This window comes from Malaclemys terrapin, chromosome 2, assembly GCF_027887155.1.
Source record: "Malaclemys terrapin pileata isolate rMalTer1 chromosome 2, rMalTer1.hap1, whole genome shotgun sequence".
Lineage (NCBI taxonomy): Eukaryota > Metazoa > Chordata > Testudines > Emydidae > Malaclemys > Malaclemys terrapin.
This window is the reverse complement of record NC_071506.1, coordinates 43052027-43074788: the sequence shown is the minus strand read 5'-3', so window position 1 is coordinate 43074788 and position 22762 is coordinate 43052027. Positions and strand designations below refer to the sequence as shown.

Sequence of the window (22762 nt, the reverse complement as noted above, 5' to 3'; positions counted from 1 at the left end):
AGGGAACATTTAAGGCTTGTAGATGCACTGACATTAGTCATTTCTGTGATTTCTAGATCCTACCTGCATGATAGAGATGGGATGAGGCTCAGTAGAGTTTTCTTTGATAGATACTTTCGGAGGTGCCTTCCAAAGGTTCTCCTTCACAGTTATTTCCACGTCTGTGTTACTGGTTAAAGCGTTCTCTGACATTCCTGCCAAATCCTTCACTGTGACAACAAGGGTGAACGTAGCCTGCGTTTGGGGATTTAATAAATGAGAACCTAGAGAACAAAACAAAGAGACATGAGAGAAACTTAGCAAAAGCTCTGTTACTGGTTCATTGTTTAGCTGCAGAGAAATCCCAACCTCTGCTTTGTATGCGTCCATTGCTTTTACAACTGTTAGTCTCTTCATGAACTTAAAGATGATCCTCTGTGTTGGAACTTGGGAAACAGGAGAAAGCGGCATTCCAAGAGAGGCAATGGGTATTAACTAGTACAGGTAATGGTTTAGAATCTGATCAAACTCCCATTGAAGTCAGTGGAAGTCATTCCATTGATTTCACTTGGAGTTGAATAAGACTCTTAGGCTACGTCCTCACTACAGGGGGGGGTCGATTTAAGATACGCAAATTCAGCTACGCGAATAGCGTAGCTGAATTCAACGTATCAGAGCCGACTTACCCCGCTGTGAGGGATGGCGGCAAATCGACTTCCGTGGCTCCCCCGTCGACGGCGCTTACTCCTACCTCCGCTGGTGGAGTAGAAGCGTCAATTCGGGGATCGATTGTCGCATCCCGATGAGACGCGATAATTCGATCCCCGAGAGATCGATTTCTACCCGCCAATTCAGGCGGGTAGTGTAGACCTGCCCTTAGCCTGCTACATTGCTTCAATTTCCTGAAAAAGTTGAGAACTACAGTTTTAAGAGATACGCTCTCAGAAAAAAAAAATTAAAAATCAAATGCAGAGTTGCATAGTTGGAAATACACCTGTTCATGACAAATTCTTAAACTAGTACTGGTTCCAGCATATTTAGATTGTAATCTCATTAAGGCACGGACCATCTCTTTGTTCTGTGTTTGTACAGCACCTAGCACAATGGGGTCCCAGACACTACCAAAATAAAAAATAATTAATAATAGCAATAACAGCAAATGAGACTATAGTTCCGTAAATAGCTCCCGTTGACTTCAGTTGGAATCACAAATCCTCCATACCTCTCAGTATCAGGGCAGGCCTTTAATAAATATGTCCCATGGGCTAACTTTATTCTGGGGATTGGTTGGAAAGGAGTTTTCTTCTTTTATCTTGATTCAAGTCCCTCTTAGACCCACTCCTTCCACAATGATCACAAGAAGAGGCTTAAATAAATAGCTAAGGAAAACCCCTCCTAAATTATCTCTCTTCTGGGATTCCCTGTGCTCTCTGTTTTTAGTCTATAGACTCTTCAAATCAGGAAGTAACTGTTGTTATTATTTTGCGTCACATACTGCATGGAACTTGTGGTCGGTGCTTAACATACAAACAATAACAATACTAATGGTAATTTTACATACCAAGCTCACTTGTTGAGATTGCTCCAGTTACGTTATCAATCTGAAAAAGCATCTGCTTATAAGGGTCGGGGAAATGGTGGAGAATGTTGTAAAACAGCTGTGCATTGGGAGTTGTAGGATCATCACGGTCAGTGGCATTGACATACAGGAAGGGTTTGCCTGTTTGGATATAGAAGAAAAGCCAGTAGAGAATGGAGAAAGGGCCTTGATTCTCTAATCCATACATGTGCAGCTCAGGTGTGGTGGAGAGGAGGAGACCCACAGGGATGTGCTTGCCAGCTCCCTAATTCAGGACCTCACATGCCCTGTACAAGTTAGGGTTGCCCAGAGCAGCCTTAATTTACATCATTGGCATAAGTAAGGTCCCTCTGTGAACCTTGCCCCCCTGACACGCCCCTGACATGCTGCCGCTTTTCCCTTACACAAGGTGGGGACTGGCTGATGCAGGGTGTGGCAGTGCAATCTCAGCCAGCTTTCCACCTGCACAGAGTTCCTTGGGAAGGTGGGATTCTCTGACAACTCTCTTTGGTTAGTTTAGGGCCACATTGTGGTGCTTCTGCAAATAATCCATCACAGAGTGTATAGAGAACATGCAACACTGTCACTGCATTTAGAATTGTTACCATTAAAGAGGCTGCTCTACACTAGAGCTGGTCGCAAGTTGGGATTTTGGTTTCATGGGAAATGTTGACATAGCAAAATTTGGTTTTGTTCCAGAACAAAAAGAAATACTTCTGAAATTTCCTGCAAAATGGCAATTAAAAAAAATCATTTGGGAAAATGTAATTTGGGAAAAATTTCACATCACAATGAAATGTCTTTTGAAATGTCTTTTTTCCATTTCTACATTTTTATTATTTGTACATTATTTAATGACATATCAGTGGTAATAGTGCATAGTATGACATCCCATAACATACCCAATCATGTCCTAATATAACATGTCGTCTTTTTTTTTTAATTAAGGGCAGATGCTACTTAGTACAGATTGAAACATTTTAGTTTATTTTTGATCAAAGTGTCTCCTACTTGTAACAAAACATAACATAAGAACAGCCGTACTGGGCTAGACCAATGGTCCATTTAACCCAGCATCCTGTCTTCTGACAGTGGACAGTGCCAGGTGCTTCACAGAGAATGAACAGAGCAGGGCAACTGTTGAGTGATCCATCCCCTGTCATCCAGTCCCAACCCCAAAGCATGGGGTTATGTCCCTGACCATTTTGGCTGATAGCCATTGATGGACCTATCCTCCATGATGTTATCTAATTCTTTTTTGAACCCACTTATACTTTGCCCTTTACAACATTCCCTAGCAACAAATTCCACAGGTTGACTGTGTGCTGTGTAAAGAAGTACTTTTTTGTTTGTTTTAACCTGCTGCCTATTCATTTCATTGGGTGACCCGTGCTTCGTGCAGTATGTTAAAGAGTAAATAACACTTCCTTATTTACTTTCTCCACACCATCCGTGATTTGATAGACCTCTATCATATCCCCCCTTAGTCGTCTCTTTTCTAAGCTGAACAGTCCCAGTCTTTTTAGTTTCTCCTCATATTGAAGCTGTTCCATTCCCTTTATCATTTTTGTTGCCTTTCTCTACATTTTCCAATTCTAATATATCTTCTTTGAGATGTGATGAACAGAACTGCATGCAGTATTCAAGATGTGGGTGCACCATGAATTTATATAGTGGCATTAAGATATTTTCTGTTTTATTATCTATCCCTTTCCTAATGGTTATTAACATTCTATTCACTCTTTTGACTGCCACTGTACACTGAGCAGATGTTTTCAGAGAACTATCCACGATGACTCCAAGATCTCTTTCTTGGAGCTAATTTAGACCCCAACATTTTATATGTATAGTTGGGATTATGTTTTCCAATGTGCATTAGTTTGCATTTATTAACATTGATTTTCACCTGCATTTTGTTGCCCAGTCACCCAGCTGTGTGATAACCCTTTGTAATGCTTCGCAGTGTTTTAGACTTAACTGTATTGAGTAATTTTGTATCATCTGCAAACTTTGTCACTGTTTACCTCTGTTTACAAAACAATTTGACCCTTTTCACTACAGTACAAACAACAGACACTTTTAATTTTTTCAGTCTGTGTTATGTAGCAGTTGCCATAATTTTTTAAAAATAAAATATTTGACTATTATATTGTCAAAATATGACATGAAAATATATGATGTCATATTATGCACTATTACCACTGACATTCATTAAATAATGTAAAAATAATTTTAAAATGAAAAACATAAAATAAAGTTCAAAATAAAAATTTCATTTTGAAACAACATTTTTTAATTTTTCCAAAACAATTTTTTTTTTTCAAATGAAAAAATTTTGCTTTGGGAAACATTTTTCTTGCAGGAAATTTCATTGAATTTGATATGATTTTATGAAAATGTTCAGTTCAATCAAAATAGCATTTTCTGATGGAAAAATGGTTGAACAAAAATTTTCAGACATGCTATATAATAGACCTTCTTGGTGAAAAGCATAATGTGGAACATTAAGAGATAGTGGAGAGTATATCGAAGCATGGAACTGTGAACAAACTTTTAAACTTTAATTGTTGATCCATTCAACCAATAAAAAACGCTATCACCTGGATGAACTGCAAATATACTCAAGAACTATTGCATTTCTTTCTTGCCTGCTCGAGCCACAGATTCCTATACTTTACTAAAAGCTCCTTTTTTGTTCCATGATCTGAGGGCATGTCTACACTTACCTCCGGAGTGATCGATCCAGCAGGGGTTGATTTATCGCGTCTAGTGAAGACGCGATAAATCGACCGCCGAGCGCTCTCCCGTCGACTCCGGTACTCCACCGGAGCGAGAAGCATAGATGGAGTCGACGGGGGAGCGTCAGCAGTCAATCTACTGCAGTGAAGACACCGCAGGAAGTAGATCTAAGTACATCGACTTCAGCTACATTATTCACATAGCTGAAGTTGCGTAACTTAGATCGATTCCCCCCAATCTGCCCAGTGTAGACCATAGTGTTAATAGCTGGTTATATCTCTTTTTTCATTCTCTTGGCTCTTATCACTGTTTTCCATACCTTTATGACTTCTAAATTGGTTTACTGCAATCTACAATACAAAACTACTTGGAAACTACTGATGGTGCAGCCCACTTTCTGGGCAGAGTTTTGCCACAGGAAATATAAAGCACCAATTATCTAACAAATCTAGTGGCATCTTTTTTCCCCCCTCTATGGTGATCTATAAAGACCTAAATAATTTAGATCCCTTGTAACACCTACTTTCAGTGTGATCTTGGGCATGTTTTTTAACTTCTTTTAGCTTCAGCTTCTGTCTGCAGTGCACAATGGGGATAGTGATATTTACTTACTAAATAATGTTTGTAATATGGTAAGTTCTGTGAAACATTTCAGCTGTGATAGACACACATCACTCTGTTTACCTATGTGCTATTTGTATTATATTGTACCCAGTCATGTCTTTAGTTTGTCACATCCTTTTTGACAAGGTGCTATTCTTTGTTTAGCATTTTCAATCTACTATATTGCACATCCTCATTAAATTGCACAGTATACATTTTAAATAGTAACAATAATAATATTAATTATTAATGATAATGGCCTTTACCTGGACGGGAATTCTGCCATACTACTCCAAAGTATTTTGACTTCTCAAACTTTGGTGGGTTGTCATTAATATCCTGAACATTGATAGTAATAGAGTAGGGACCTTTCTCTTTCTGTCCCGTTACATTCAGAGCCTCCACCTAATATTGAAAAGCAAAAGAAATGGCCAGGAAAGATTTTCACTTAAGTGTGTTGGAAAATTCAGCATGTTAAAGCTGAAGAGTAAAAATGGTCTGAACCTGATCATTTTCATGTGAAGATGACACTATATAACAGTCATGACAGCAACTGCTGAGACACACTCAATAAATCTTGGTACCACCTCATTTCAAAGTGAGTTTCACTGGAATGGAGCATCATTAGCATACACCCTTATTGTAGTTGTTTTATTTTAAGCTTCATTAGTCGTGACACTGTTCATCGGATGATTTTCATTGCACAGTATACAAACATTATAAAGTAGCCCCTGATGTTAGTGACCTGTTTCAGTAGCAGTCTGATCTTCATGGTGGAGACCAGGTAGGTCTTAGGTCTGGAAGGTGCTGGACCAGGGCAGAGTGCTCAGCACCTTTCAGGAGCGACTCCTTAATGCTTTCCCTCTTCATATAGAAATTGATGTTTTCCATACCACAACGACAAAAGCATGAGTATGTGTCTGCGTGAGTATGCTATTCTACAAGTGGCCAGAAAAAGTAAACTGAGCCACAGGGTCAGTCTAAGGAATTAGCCACAGCACAGTGTGTTAGCAGAGCTGTCCAGGGATTTTCCTTTGCATAAACATTTTTTAGATTTTGGCATTTTTGGGGGTGGTGCAGGGCGGGTTTGGGTGGGGAGAGGTTCATTCTGAAAAATCTCAAAAACAAATTGTGGAAAGGAGACTGGAAAAATTCCACTGTGGTAGAACCAAAGCAGAATGTTTTGGCTTGTCAGCTGCCTGCCTAATTTTTAAAAAAGCAAACTGAAAAAAAAAAATTCCCTCATATGGCATCAGTCTGACACCCACATTAGTCATTGACTAAATTGGAAACTTATGTCCCCAGCACAGACTTTTGCCACTTGAGCTAACAGAGTAATTGATAGCAAAGTAGGTTGTCATTCTCTCTATGAGCCAGCACTGGAGAGGGATGAGACAACACTTTGCCAGAGGGTTTCACAGATATTTGCTTATAGCAGAGGAATGGTGAGACTCAGGAACCTTTGGTTCCATTCCAGGCTCTGGAGGAGAGTGTGCTCTTGTGGACGCAGAATCTCTTCTGCCTGTTTTCCCCAAGCTTCCCCCCTTCTGCCCCATACCCTCCAACCTGTACCTATCCCAGTCTTGTCTTTTCTCCAGCCCTGCCTCTTTGTCCAAGTCCCATTCTCCCTGCCTCCCCAGTCCCAGTCTCCACTCTTCAGACTTCTCGTCCCAGTCCAAATTTCCTTGCCTGTCCATTCTTAATCTTCCCCCTCCATGATCCATGTGTAAGTTTCAGTCTCCCCTACCTACTCCCAATATCTCCCTCTCCCTACTCACAGTCTCCTCCCTCAGGCAGTCCCAGTTCCTCATCCGATCTGTCTCTCCTGACATACTTCCTCCCAGTCCCAGTGTCCCTCCCCAGGCTCCTCGTCTAATCTCAGTCTCCCCCACATTCTCTCCTTGGCCCCTAGACCCAGACTCTTTTGCTCAGATAGTCCCAGTTCTCCTCTTGCGCTCAGCTTCTTGTGAGATCTGTCTCCCTTTGCCCCACTTTCCCCCAAAATTTGTTCCTAGTCCCAGTCTCCTTGCCCAACCAGTCACAGCCTCCCCTTCCAACTTTTCCAGCCTCTCCACCCAGCTCCCAGTCCCAGTCTCTTCGCCCAACCAGTCTCAGTCTCCCCTTAACTCCCTGTCCCAGTTTCTCTCCCCATCTCCAGTCCCAGTCTTATCAGACTCCTTGGCCCAATCTATTCCATTCACCCCTCCCCCACAATCCAGCTCCTTTCCCCTTTGTATTCAAATTAGACAGCTTCCTCCTCCATGCTGCCTGGATTCCAGGGGCTCAATGAGAGGACAAGAAAGACAGGCTCCCTGCTGTGAGTTCTGGTGCCTGGCCCCACCCTGCCCTAGAGCAGTAATTACAGGGAAATTACCGGGAAAGTCTGGTTTCACCCCTGTATTGCTGGCCTGGAGCATGTTCAGTCACTCTGGGAGGATGGTGCACGTGGAGTGTGGTCAGCACTAGGAACTGTGAGAGGCTTGAACATGGATGGAATCTTCAGCAATTTTAGCTGCTAAAATGGCAGATGTCTCTACTGAGCATGTGCAAACTGTAACTTTTCAAAGGCTTTTAACTTGTCCAAATTTGGGCAGATTTTCCCGAGGATGACCTAGAGCAAATCTTTGACACAAAAGCTTTCCCCCTGATAAATTTCAAACCCTGCTCCAAAGCATGGGATCACTAGTGCCGTTCAAAGAAAAGGACGCCAGAAATTTTTAACAATTTTTTTCCCTACCCTTGTTCTTGAAAACAGCTGAACCACTCTGGCTGAAATTAAAAAAACAAAAAATCAGCCCGGGGCAGACACCCAGGATGAAAAATTTCAACCCAGGTGGTTAAAATTGGACCAAGTTATAAGCCACTGAAAACAGGATCTTATCATGGGAAGTGTCAGGCAGCCATAGTAGTAAGTGGCTCTACCAGACCTACAGTCATGTCTGGATCATTTATAAAAGGTTTATCCAAGTACAAAGTATTCAGCACACATTTTCAGTGTCCCAACCCCCTCCTCTGATGACAGTAGCCTTTCACTGTAAAAACGGAAACAAGCACTCAAATAAATGAATATAACATAGCTAGCTGTCCCCAGGCTGCCAGATGAGGAGAAACGTCCTGGAGTCAAACTCTCTACTGGCAATGAATTAGGTGGCAGCAAACAGGTTGGTAGGAAATGTCAACTGACATGTTAGTTTCAAATTTCGGCAAAAAAAGAGAAAAATTAATAACACTCCCCAACTCTTTTTCAACCTGCTCCATTTCTCATTTATTTCACCTGTAGCCTGTGGATTGCTTTGTTTTCCCTGTCTAGAGACCCGTTGAGATACAGATAGCCGCTAGTTGATGCAATCTCAATGACGCCATCTTTTTCACCAGACAGTCTCAAACTGACAGCAGGTGGCTCAATTGTAAACTAGAGAGGAAAAAAGAAAAGTCAGGGGAAGAGGTTCCTTTTCAGGAATATTTCAGAGAATTTAACTTTCTTAATTCACAATTTTTTTAATTCGTTGTCAACATTGCTCCTTGCTACAGTGGGCAAATGATATTCAAACTCATTGGTGTTTTTCCTGTCTTAAATTAGTAGATGAATCATTGTTAACATTACTTTCCCAGCTCTAGGATGCAGTAAGGGGAAAAGCAGACATCTGTCTAAAACGGAGGCTGGTCTGAGTACAGGAATGGAAAAAACATGACACACTCATCCTCCGTCTATTTGAGTATTGGCTCTGCCATTCATCTTTCACTAGAAACAAAGCTCGTGACAGTTGGAATGACTATCACTGTGGGTAAAAGGAATCTCTAAAGAAAAGGAAATCAGGTAGAATGCAGTTCACAGATTCATAGATTCACAGGCCAAAAGGCCCACTGTGATAATCTAATCTGACCTCTTGTATAACACAGGCCATAGAATTTTCCCCAAATATTTCCTTTTGAACTAGAGCATATCTTTTTAAAAAAACAACCAATCTTGAATTCAAAATCGCCAGTGATGGAGAATCCACCGCCACCCAGGGTAAGTTGTTCCCATGGTTAATTACCCTCACTGTCAAAAATGTAGATGTTATTTCCAGTCTGAATTGGTCGTGTTTCAGCTTTCAGACATTGGATCTTGTTACGCCTTTGTCTGATGGACTGAACGTGAACTGCATGTAATTTCTTAAGTTCATTCTCTAGGAATGCTGATTATAGCAACAGACTATTTTAGATTTATCCTCTTGGAATTCATTTGATAGAGGCTGATGCTTTAAATTTTATCAGCAGGCACTAAATTATCAGATAATAAAAGTCAAAGTTTCTATCATAACACATCTTGGGGTTGCTTTTCCTACTGAAATCAACAGCAAAACTCTCATTGATATCAATGAGCATAGGATGGGTCTTTTGAACAAAGAGCTAACAGTCAGAGTTAATGATTACCTGGTATATTACATGAATTCCAATTGTACCTTCTGATACAGAGAAAGTCATGTCTTGCAGAGGTCCACTGGCATACAATTCATTTATACCATGGCACGTAGCCTGTGCAGGAGGGAAGTAGAGGAGATGATCAATATCTTTTCTATGCTAGCTGCAATTCAACAGTGGCCCTAGCATCACTGCAGTATGAAAAAGAAGCTTTAAAAAAAAAATTTGCACTAAAATAACGTGAAGTGAACAGTGCTGAGAATGGCTGGCTTTTAATGTCAATTTTTAATGTGTTTTTAATTATTTTTAATGCTGGTTTTTAATGTAGATCCATTTTTTTTAAATTGATATCATTTTTTAAAATTCTATTTCAAAACAAATATTTAAATGCTGCCTTTTTCCAAAGTAAATATATTACTTAATTAAATGTCACATGCTCAGCTTGCAAAAGGAACCAATTTGTGTGCACAAAAGGACTGAGGGCTAGACTGAGACCATACATCTAGTCAGAGCTGTAACTAGGCATTTTAGCACCTGGAGTGAGCAAGCATATTTGCGCCCCCTAGAAGCAATGTGTGGCAGGACATGCAGGGTCACCCCTCAGATTTCTGCTTCCGTTTAGCACAGAGGTTTTCAAACTATGGGGCACACCCACCTACGGGGCGCACCTCACAGTTTGAAAATGGTTGCCTCTTGCTAGGAGCCAGCAGATCAGAAGCTGATGGGAGCCACCTGGCCTGCTCAGGCCCCTGGTTCTTCATGCCCGCCCAGCCCTGCTCTCCGAGCCAGCCACCTCTGTATGGGTGGGTGCTCCCCAAGCATGGCGGGCAGCACAGCTCTGAGCTGTGCCCCTGACACACTCCTACCTCTCCCCCACAGAGCCCAGCTGCTATGAGATGCTCCCCAATGGGCTCACTCGCCGCTGCGGAGCAGCAGCAGAACAGGGACAGTAGCTGGTTCAAGAGGCCATCAGCCGGCATTGGGCTCCTTCAGCATAAGGAGCCAAGGGCCCAAGTAGGCCGGGCATCTCCCAGTAGCTTCCAATCTGCCAACTCCTGGGAGGAGGTGACAGTTTTCAAACTGTGCTAAATGGAAGGCAAAAATCTTGGGGTGGGGGGATGTCCCCACATACACACATGCACACACACGCACACACACATACTGCCCCATTTTCCTACCCCCTGCACCTTTGCACCCTGAGCAGCTGTCTCACTTGCCCCTCCCCAGTTACAGCCCTGTGTCTAGCCCCCTATAAGGGACAGCAGATACCTTTGCTGCCCTAAGAGCAGCTTACTTTCATTCTGACTGGCATCCTGGAGGCTCTGCCCACTCCTGGCTAACATGCCTGTGGTATCGGGGGTGGGGAGGGGCTGGGGTGCCTGCTCTTCCATCTCCTCCCAGAGTGCTCATGCAGGGAATTGGGGATCAGGGCTTATGCCCCTGACTCCTCTGCTTGTCCATGTAAGGGCAAGTGACAATCTTGCCCAAAATATGTCAGTTGGTTGAGCTGAGAGCAGAGCGGGCCAGGGCCTAACAAGTTTCCAAAGGGTGGTTCTTAACTACAAACAGTGAGGAAAAATGATTTTCCAAATGATGACCAATACCCTTCACAGTGTGTGCCTGTGGATTCGGTCACCTGATTTCTGATATTCATATTCTTTTTTTTCTTCTTGTTCAAAACTGACTTGTCTTCATGTCACTGGCTGACAAACCTAGATTACAGCCTGTACAGCGATAGTCTCCCCTATGTACTTCACTACTAAGAACATAATGTAAATACACTGGAGTAGTTATTGTTTTTTTAATGGGATTGACGTTCATTGTAAACATCAGTGTTCCAGCACAACAGTTGTGGTTATGACCAAAGCTCCCTAGGAGTGGACATGCTGTTCGAAGTTTGCTTCCTGCTCTAATATCTTGCTGTGTTATTAAAAACATTAAATAAAACCGGTTTTCTGAAGCAGCTTTTAACATATACACATTAATGTTTCAGTAAGCTCCAAAATTTACAGAACATTTTTAAAAAGTGCTTTTAATGGATTAATAATGTGCAAACATTAAGAATATCCATAGTGCAAGTCATTTCCTTCCCATTAACTTTCTTTTAGTTTTGCCAGGGAAAACACAGAACAACAACTGATCATTGTTAATACAATTTCCTTAATAAAAACATAACACCATGGTAGTTGTTTATATGAAATTACACACAAAAAACTATGTTAAAAGTTACTCAAAAGTTAGGAACTGCAAGAATAAAGGTTGTCTGGCAACCATGATTCAACTCCTTTGTGCATATGCATTATGATAGCCTCTAATTAATTTCATGATTACATACTGTTTTTTCCACAGGACCCTGCCTCTTTCAGTGCACTGGCTGGATCTGCTTTGGGGATGAATCAAGGTTGTATAGGGAAGGTGGCTGTTGTGTGTGGGACTCCCTGACTCATTTGTTGCAGAAGTTGGAAAGTGTGTAGTGAATGAGGCAGAGGATTAGGGTCTCATAATTAAGGCAGTCAAAGGCCACCCTTGAAAACTGGATTCTAGCCCTGCCTCTGCCACACAATTCCCATGTGAGGCTAAACAAGTCATTTAAACCAAACTTTTCACAGGTGGTCACTAATTGCATGTTCATCATTTTCTGGGTGCCCAACTTGAGACTCTGGGGCCTGACTTTCAGAGGTGCTGAGCACTCACAGCTGCAACTGAAGTCAGTGGGAGCTGTGTTTTGATTATATTAAGTACTACGTAATGCTAAGTACTCTGAAAATATAGGTCCTAAGTATCTCAAATTGGACACCCAAAATTAATGGAGACTTTGACCTTAATCTCTCTATGCCTCAGCTTTTCATCTGTAAAGCCACCACACCTCACAGGGGTGTTGTGAAAATAAATGAATTAATGTTTGTGAAGCATCAGTGCCATAGAAAAGCCCATGAGAAAATTAATAATTCTGTCTTCAGGGCAGAGTTTGAAGATTGAGGATAAATCAAAATATTGAATAGCTGTTCATTAAGTAGGCACTGGCCATCCTATGCATTGAATGAGGCAGGAAAATAGTACAGATCATGTAATTAAAGATTGCATCATAATGCTACTGGAATAAAATCACTTTTATTCCAGATCATTGTGTCCACATGTGGAATTATACCAGCATAGCTATAGTGGTATAATTATACTGCTGTGTTCTGCTGGTCATTTTCCCTGTGGAGATAAGCCCGATGAGTGAATCTTGTCTGTTGGATGCCTTCCATCATAAATAAGATCCAGTCCTTTGTGGAGAAATTCACAACAGAAATCCAGAGTCACAGGGCTAGAGGCACAAAGGGATTTAGGTGACTAACTGCGGCAGTAGGTGCCTATGTCCAAAATGTAGATCCTTAAAACCCCCGCTCAGCTGCCACCTAACCCTGTAGGCACCTAAAGTAGCTAAGCACCCACATATCTGCCATAATGCCCCCCACACACACATCTGGAACTGTCAGTGAGCATGCACACAGCCCCCGGAAATAAGTTCTGACACCAATCTCATACCTCATCCCACGTGGAATCCTCAGACTAAGTGTTCCCTGCCTATCTTGCCTGCAGGGCCCAATTCCACAGGCATTCTGAGATGTAGGCTCTCAGTTTCATATCCCACTCTTCATGATTTGCTCCCACATCTCCCAGGAGAGCACCCTAACCACTGAGCTATGGGATATTCTGGGGTGGGGCTGTTTCTCTCAATCTCTCCCCTTGAAACTGTTCCACTTTGTATAAATAATTATAGAGTCATTAGAACAAGGACGTGAACTTGTGTCTCCTACAGCCTACATGAGTACCCCAACCCCTAGGCTATAGCACTGGTGTCATGCTCTCTGGCCCACTGAATATTTAATTATTTATACAAAGTGGACCAACGCTGAGCCTAAGTTCCCTTCGTGGATCTAGCCTCTGGGTATTATGCAGCAAAGTGCAGCCGTGTTAAAGACAAGTGTATTCAAAGTACATGCTTCCATACTTACTTTCCAGGGAAAGACTTTATACAAGCTATGACAGAGGACATGCAAGGCTCAGTACAGTTTACCATGAAGTGCTATTGTGCTGTGCTTCAGGTGAAGTTCAGCTGACATTGGATCCTACTGCGAGAGAATGATGACCATGGAGCTGTCACCTTTACTTACATAGTGTTTGTGCCCTATTGGGCAAGTCGGCTCAGGGAGTTCAGAAGGGCTTTTCAAGAAGTAAGATCCCTCTCAACGAGAGCAAAGGAGGCAGAATCCGGCCTTATAGATTGTAAACTGTTTTTTTTTTATTATTATTATTGTTGACCATTGGTTTTGGAGGGATTTTACTTTGTCATGTTTTATAGGTTGATGTGTCTATTCTGAAGGAACAAAGGCTAATATTGTTCAGTCTAACTGTAGGGTTCAAAGTTTAGCTCTTATATCAAGCAACAGCTATCTCATCCTGTCAATTAAAACTGCTTTATATGAGCCATAAACATTTCCTAATGCATGAGTATGTTGTGAATCATTATTCATGAACCAACAAGGAAGAGCTGTTTACCTTTTTGGTCTAGTTTCTGTTTGTCAGTTGCTACAATCCTGTACAAACTATAACCGTTGCAGTCCAATTTCAGGAGTTCTATAGGTGCACCAATTGGCAATAAAAATTTGAAGTACAACAAGGAACATAGGATGAGTCTTGCAATCCTATGTTCACACAAGTAATCTACTGAGGACAATGGGATTTATAAGAGTAATGGTTATACTGGTCTCCATATTTGGGGGGGGGCATTGTTTTATTATAGGTTTGATCTGACTCTTTTATACTTTATGTTAGTTACAAATGCAGCTTAGAGCCCCAATCCTTCAGCCTTTACACATATCAGTAATTTCATTGACTTCAATGGGCCTGCTCCCATAAATGAGGATTACTCATATGCGTAAAGGTTGAAGGTTTAGGCCATAGATATGAAGTTAAGTAAAATAAATAATAGGTATGATTTAAATGATATAGCACAGTCTGTCCTAAGCAAATGCATTTATATAGCAGCACAAGTGTAAATTATAATACAGAGCACAGCACTAAACTAGTGTAAAAAGTCATCACTGTTTGATGATGTAGGGTAGAATCATTCTCAAATCTTTATTAATGTGAGGTTCAGCTACAGCAAAGAGAAATATGACACCATGTCTTAATCATTCTCCCTTAGCAGATTTAGTTACTATAGGAGAAGTGTAAGAAGATCTTTTCATTTAAAGCTTGTCACCAAACTGTTTTTTTAAATGACTGACATTAATTGTAATCTTTTGAATAAGGATATGAATGTCCAGGATTTTTATCCACAGTCAGTATTATAAAAATTCTACATAGAATATGTTGCCCATCCTACTTTTATACTGAAATGCCATTTATGAAAGATAATTTAAGGGCCTGGATACATCTGTTGATATTCATAGGTTTTTACCAACTAAACAAAAGAAAAAGCAATCACTCACCAGGTGAAATACCAGGAGATAGAGTACATGAAGTCCACAGAGCTTAACCATCTTGATGATTTCTTTTATTTTGGCTTCTGTGAATGATTATGTAATAGTTTACAATCCATTCATCTTAGTCCATCAGAATTCTCATTCCATATATTTATAAATAAACGTTTAAGCCAAACTTTTAAAACCTGGGTGCCAAAAGTCAAGCTCCCAAATCCATATATAGGCACTTAAATTAATGCTAAATTAAAGCTTCCTGAATTTCAAAAGAACTGAGCACTCATAGCTCTCAATGACAGCCAGGGCAGTTCAGTGCTCTTACATTCAAGGTTGCTATTCAGGAACCCATCACAAGGAACCCAGCTTTGAAAACTGTGGGCTCAGTTGTGTGTATCACTTCCTGTCATAAACCTAAGGGACTGGTGGAAATGAAATTCCCTTCTCCTCGGGTTAGAACACTTCCACTTAAAGGACTAGACCAATTCTGTAAAGCAGTGCTGACACGCAGTGAAAGTTAATGTTGTAAAAAGTAGTGGTGGCCTCTGCATTGATCATTCATATTGCAGTTGAGCACTCAGCACCTCAGCATCTTGGCTCTCCCCCATTCCGCAGTACACAACCTTAAGCTACCAAGCCCCAACCACAGGGAGGGAAGAACATATTGTGGAGGCAGAGCCCTCTCTAGATTCCCTGCTTTTAGGGCTTTTCTGTCCCATTTAATTCTTCTGTTTTCTCCTCTACAATTCACAGGAGAAGGCAGTTTCTGGACTTACGCATCGGAACTATATTGCCCAGCACTAGGAAGGCTGTATTTGTTTCCCTGTATACAACTGTGCTACACAAGAGGAGCTTGACTTTGCACTCCCCCACCCACCCATGTGAGCAGGCATTTGTGATATAAGGAATCCCACTGAACTCAGGGTGGCTACTTGCATGGACAAGGCCTAATTGCAGAGGTATAGAAAGAAGAAAACTGCTCTCCACTGAAACTGCAGGAAGAAGTTAGATAAACAGAAAATTAGCATTTTGCCAGGAAACAGGTTCACATCCCACCCAGTTGTCGATTATCCTGGCAAAGGGGGAAGTGAAGAAGGTGACTCGCTTTTCCATGTGCGGCAAGAGAATCTGGGGTGTGATCTGAGCGGTACTGAAGGAGAAACCCTTGGAGCAGCCAAACCTGGGGAGATGGTTTGATCTGATCTTTATGTTATCTTACTGGAGGAATTCCCTCCCACTTTTTAATAAAGCCAAACTCCAGAAAGAGGATGAGTTTTGACTATACATACCATGGAGACTATGGTAGCAGAGTAGGTTGGCAAAGGTACCCACTCACATGGCAGTTATATACTACCTCGTCCACTTAAACCAGGGATCGGCAACCTTTGGCATGCGGACCATCAGGGAAAGCCGCTGGTGGGCCGGGATGCATTGTTTACCTGCAGCGTTCGTAGGTTCGGCCGATCGCAACTCCCACTGGCCGCGGGTCACCGTTCCAGGCCAATAGGGGCTGTGGGAAGAGGGGGCCCGGCCCTCACCGCTTCCCGCAGCCCCCATTGGCCTGGAACGGCAAACTGTGGCCAGTGGGGGCTATGATCGTCCGAACCTGTGGACACTGCAGGTAAACAAACTGCCTGGCCTGCCAGCGGCTTTCCCTGATGGGCCACATGCCAAAAGTTGCCGATCCCTGACTTTAACCTATCCCAGCTTGACTGAGAATTACAGTAATATGAGGGATACATTGGTTTGGTAAATTATAGTTTGGGGAAGGCCTATTTTTCCTCCAAATTTCATATAATTCCTTATCAAACATATTTATAAAACAGGCCACTGTATCAGTTGATAAAACCTAGAACAGAGATTTGATCAATGCTTATTTCTTCATCATAACCTTGCACACTGAGAGGTGGGACCAGTATTTCTCAGGTGGCAAGAGTCTCTTACCAGATCTCTTACACTCTGGCATTCCCAGGGGTCAGAAGCCCCTGAAATGCACAATCCCCTATCGCCCAGGAAACCTCAGAACTCATGAATCCAACTGATCCAACTCAGCTGGTCCAGTATAGAATGCAAAACCGGCTGAGACTTAGAGAAGGGTTTTAGCTAACATACAAGACCAGTATAGGGTTAAGCAGAAGGAGCAATATCTACCTAAACTCTTTCTAACACACACACAAAAATGGAGAGTTTGACAGCTGAGAGCCAGGCTGAGGGTTGAACTAGTTCATTTCACCCACTTCTCTTTTCCTAACCAGTTTATATATCCCTAATGATCTTTTTTATGGATTCTCTGTCTAAAAACACTTAAAAATGAAATATATATGACTCTAGGGTATCCAATATGCAAATATACAAGCAGTTTTTGGTAATAAATGCTCTGTGAGTATAGTACCTATTTCCAGATGAAGAGATAAAAGTATCTGATTACATGAAAAGTTTAAAAAAACCCATATTTTAAATGCCTGCTTTGTATTTTTTGTTTTAGAGATTTAAGTTTTAAAGTATAAACTACTTTGCCTTGAAGGAGAAAATTGATCTGCATCAGATACAAGCCACTCCTAACACTAGCAATACAGCCTTCCATTTTCCAAGAAAAGGAAAAGCGCAGGCCATCAAGTTGCTAACATCACCAAAAACCCAACTCCCTTGCTTTGGCACTTAAAAAACTTCCAAAGAAATGTTAGTTAGAGCACCCCTTACCTTTAGTATGAAAATGTTGTTTCCCTCTAAAATATATTTCCCTTTCTTTTTGAGGCTTTAGAATCACCTGCTGCAGTTAATGATGTCTCTCTGTGTATCTATGCACAGTTTTTGGTTTCTCAGATTCTCCGTGCAGGTTGGCTCAAACATTAACTACATTGATTACTATTGCTCCATAATGACTAGGTGTGGCATGAAATGGCAGCTATGAAAGGAAGTAGTATAGCCATGAAATAACCTACTCCTCTTTAAGCATTTTTACTTACCTTCAGGATTTCAAACTGAACTCTGCTTTTGAGTAAGAGAGTAAGGAGCTACGGGTAACTAGTTACATAAATAGGAATAATTTCTCCTCTCAGCCTCTATCTGTAAGAGAGGAATTGGAAAGGGATGTACAAAGGGCACTGTCCTTCTGGGGAGATACTCTCTCTGTCACTTTGTTAGTAACGGCGATGACTCAAGATCAGAAGACAAGAACTTGGACATGAGGGTGACCTGTCTTTGTGACCGTTGATCAATGCCGAGCGAAGAGAGTCTGTTCACTAGGAATAGTGCACCCGACTGGGACTTTGGATATTTGGGTTCAAATCCTAGCTCTGGCACAGATTTCTGGGCAAGTCATTTAATTCCATCTGGAATTGTGGATAATATTTCCTTCATCCCACCTTTTGTCTTTCGTGTCCATGTAGATTGTAAACGCTTCAAATCAAGGAATATCTTTTACTTTTTGTATGTACAACAGCTAGTACAATGACGTGTTGAATTCAGTTGGGGCCTCTAGTCATTACTGCAATACAAATAATAAATCAAATAGCATTGAAACTCTTCTCAAGAGGAACAGCAGTTTTTTAAAACTCTACCATGCAGTGTGCTAGGATTCTTTTTATTCTAATTTTTTAATTTGCTTTTTATTTCATATATTTTGAGTCCACAGTAGGTTTACTTTCTTGTCTAATATTTTGAAACAAAGATGCAGATGTTAATCCTTATCCAGATTTTAACTTCCATTTTAGCTTTCCTATCACACTCTTATTTGTTGCTTTATTATTTCTGTAATGTCCAAAGCTTTTCCTGAGTTCCTATTCTATATTTTCAAAAAACAAATTTTAAATCAATTGCAACTTTATGTTAACTATAAAAGGTTAGCTTTCTGTTTGGACTCCAGATCACAATCTCAACCTGAAATCAATATTTTAGTATTTATTCCTGAAGGAAGAGAGTTTTGATTTATTATAGATTTTAACCTGCTTTCCAGCACAAAGTGTACGGTGTGTCATTTACCCATAGACTCACAAAGGATGTTGATCCTCTCAAAAGCTGCACCTTATGAGCAAATTATCTTTAGAGCACAATACAAAACCAACTCCTTCCTTTATCTATTAGATCACTCTCTAAACTACTTAGAAGTAGTATAATATTATATATATTTTTGAGTGAGACAAATCCATTCCTGGTGTAAATAGCTTGAAGTCAAGTGTCTTACACTAAGTCTGAGTCTTTTTTATTGCAGTCACAAGTGAATAAAACAGTAAAGCTATTTTCAATATAATGCATTATATTTCAAAACAGTAAAGTCTCATTGGCTATAACAATCAAGTGCACATAAAAGACCGAGTGTCAAAATTAATTCTCTTTTACAGTGATGTAAATTCAGACTAACTCTTGAATTAAATTAAATTAAATTACACTGGTGTAAATGGCCCTAGACTTTGGCCTTAGAACTCTACGATGCCTATTATTAGGAGCTACAAGATGATTCTATTCCAGAGACTTAAGTTGCAAGTTCTGTTTAACTGAATGCAGATCTGGTGAGAGCTTAGAAAAATGTGTGTCGTTGATTGTGATGTACTTTTTAGACATCATGGCATATTGTCAGCAAAGTCTGTTAACCCCCTTTGTCTTTCCCTGACCGGAGTAATTTCTTGGGTGCAAAGCTACTGCCTCCTGGTTGTACCCACACAAGAAAAAAAAAGTCATGATGTCAAAAACATTACAAAGTCCAGAAGCACTTAAGGTTTTTCAGCAGTCATAACATGGTGCTACAGATTAAATTGCAACAAGGAGAAACTCAATAGGGAGGGTGGTTTCTTGACCCAGCTGTTTCTTTCAACAAATGTGATGAAAAAAAAGCCAAGTGTTCAGGTATTTATTATGTGATTCATTGTTAAGTGAGTCAGTTTTTCCAGAGACAGCACTTCCCACATCTTTGCTCATATCCTCCTCACCCTATCCATTTTTCACCTTTGACATTCCTCCCACTCCTCTACTTCTCTTTTGCTATTCCATTTTCTTTTACAGTTTTACCACTCTCCTCAGTTAAACTGATATCATTGTTGTACATCCTCCTCTTGCACAATTGGATGGCCCTCTGTAACCACAGCATCTTTTCTTATCTGCTTATACTGAGATTATTGTTACTTTTCTGAAACCTTTTCAAAATGCGTTGTGGAGCACATTTCTTTTATAGTAGTTGCATTATGATTTGCAGTGAGCCGGCACCAAAGAAGGAGGTGATAGACTTTGGATGCTCTTATAATCCATGTAGGTTGTCATGTAATGGAGCCAAATAATTCTTTTGGAATAAATAGTGCATGTTCCAGTGACTACTGTTATTTACACTATTTATTGTAAGAGCGCCAAAGGAGATTAAAAGCTTGTGTTTCAGATTGAAGTTGCACAGAACAGCAGCACTGTGCATTAGAGAAATTCATTTTCTTGAAACATTCATGTGACCTCTGTCTAATTCTAGTCTGCACTTGGAGTGAAGTATGCATATCACTTATGAATTGTGTAGTTCCATGTTTATTACCAGCTTATATTTCCAAACTATGATTTTTTTTCTTGTTGTTCCTATATGCTGGAGAGGCAACTTTTTGCAGCTACTGGGCATTTTTCATGTATGAAAAGATGTCTCCAAATGTTGTGAGATTCAAGACATATCATGAAACATATTATAGAATCAGAACAAAATAAGGGGGCAGCTCCTGCTCCCAGTTACACTAGATTAATCCTGTTTAGAAAGCAGAGATACTATATTATGACCAGAAATGATCTCATGAACTGAGACTGGCATTCATTTATATTTATTTGATTATAATAATGTACACCCCTGAAAATGCAAGGGCAGCTGGCCTTTAGGATCTAGGATGCCCAGAGCTTGTGAGTGGTCCCTGATTTGGGTGACCTAAGTTTCCTCATCAAAATAGCCCTCAAAATGCAAACTGATCTTTAGGGTTGAAATTTTGCCACTGCAAATTTTCCTAAAGATCATGGGATATTCATAGCCCCACTAGTTGCCCAGGTCTGGACTTTGGGGCCCACGAGACCTAAAGCCATAGGTCTTTTGATTTACATAGGGAACTCAAAATATCCCATCTTTTTAGGAAGGTGGGGTTTGAGGCCGAATTAGAGGTTAGAGGCACCCCAAGCTCCTTTCCCTCTCGCTGCTTGTAGTTGAGATGTTCCTCTGTTGAGCAACCACTGTAACCTCTAGCCACAAGATCTAAAATTTAATAAGAGACAGCCTGGACTAGCAGACTAAACTTGGGACGTAGAGCAAGGGACTCCTGTATGCTAATCCCAATTCATTAAGATCAGGGTTGCCCCAAAGAAGCATTTATCTGACCCTCCTCAAAATCCTAGTCCTGTTACCATGCGTAGCAGTATAATCACAGTAGACAGGGGTTAATTACCTTTGGTGGAACCTGTAACATTGTTACCCACTATAAATATCAAAGCCTGGCTCTGACAGTGACAGCAGTGGGTCAATCCAAAGCTCTGCTGGGCTCATCTCAATTGCATTCTGCTTAGTTCTAAAATGGCGTGATTTATTTTCATCATACTGATATAAATGTACTAAACTATACTAAGAATTAAACATGGAAACAGAGCTTCCATCACCTTTACAAGAGATCAGCTTGTGCCTCTGGGTTAGCTTCAAAAAAATCACAAGATTTCCCCCCATCAAATCTGGTTGTCGGGGTCCCCCTGAGATGGGGGCCCTGTGCAGGTGCACTGAGTGCATATTGGTTCATCCATGCCTGAGAAGTCTGGATTGCAGGAATCTACAGGAATTCTGAATTGCAATGAAGATACTGAAAGAGTAAATGGCCAACTCGCTGCTCATATCAATGAGTGTTCCATTAAGAATAATGGACCAGTGAACATAAATTCATTTCCGTTGGAAAAATATCTGCTTATCAATTCTGTTGCCTCTAATCCGAGTGGAAATGTATGCTCTGGGTGTAGCTGTGCACATCATCTGAAACGTTGTGCACTTTAGCAGGGTTACTATATGTGGTCTTGAGCCCTACTGGGAACTGGCAGTATGCTTTAAAGAACATAACAGTATATGGTACTTAAACCACAAATCAACAATTGGATCAATGCTCAGCCAGAATTTTATCTATTGTAAGAGAATTTCTATACAGTACAGGCCTAGCCTAACTCAAATTATCTACTTTTGTGATCAAGGCCTATTCCCCTGTGTATGCATTTACAGGGGGAGGCCCTTATTCTACAAGATTTTCCTTTCTATTTGTGTGCACATTTATACTTGCAATTATTAAAAGTGGACATCATTTAATGTAGCATTTGCAATATTTCCTTTACTTACAGGGAAATCCCACAATAATTTTAACTACCGCCTGTGGTAAATATCCAGTTTTTCTTGGCTGACTGTATACATACTATTGAGTGAGATCCTGTGAGACTACCCGTGTGAGTAAGGATTACTCACATGAGTAAATATCTGTGTTATTGGACTAGCTATACCACTACATTTTTTATATTCACTTTCTCTGGATTTTCAAAGATTAGTAATGCAGCTATTTTAGTTCATTCTCTGCCTCCGGTTTTACTTGGATGGAAGTCATAAGTACAAACACTCTGGTTGATGAAAATTAATGTAACCTCCACATCTTTAGCATGTTGTACTTTGTGTTCATTGTATTTAGAGCTGGCCAGATAATGGAAATACCTTCCTGTGAAATATGTTGTGGTTTTGAAAAATGTTTCATCCCAAACCAAGATAAAAAGTAAAAACAATTTTTTTTTTTTTTTTTTTTTTTTTTTTTGTGGGAAGGGATTTCAAGAAAAAAAGTTTGGTTTCCTGGCTGCTTGCAAGAAAGGGTCTTGTCAATTTCACTTTCTGCTCCGCCTCCCCACTGGCTCCAGCAGCCAGCGAAGCAGAAAGCCCGGCTGCTCATTGTCCCCACAAGCCCCACATTGGAGAGGCAGAGAACTGAAGTGGTCTGTCTCTTTGATCTTGAAGCTGGGAGCGAAGCATTGA

General features: G+C 40.8%; 1 protein-coding gene across 1 annotated transcript in view; it reads right to left on the bottom strand.

Moving 5' to 3' along the window:
* Positions 1–17542, bottom strand: part of CDH17 (cadherin 17) — a 39459-nt gene extending 21917 nt beyond the window's left edge. Inside the window, exons 1-7 of the mRNA XM_054019355.1 lie at positions 17473–17542; positions 14785–14861; positions 9317–9418; positions 8175–8312; positions 5167–5305; positions 1541–1699; positions 64–263 (exon numbers count right to left, since the gene is read on the bottom strand). Of these exons, the coding sequence (XP_053875330.1) occupies positions 64–263; positions 1541–1699; positions 5167–5305; positions 8175–8312; positions 9317–9418; positions 14785–14835 (789 nt within the window). The 5' untranslated portion in view covers positions 14836–14861; positions 17473–17542. The remainder of the gene's footprint in view (positions 1–63; positions 264–1540; positions 1700–5166; positions 5306–8174; positions 8313–9316; positions 9419–14784; positions 14862–17472) is intronic.
* Positions 17543–22762: the final 5220 nt, after the last annotated feature.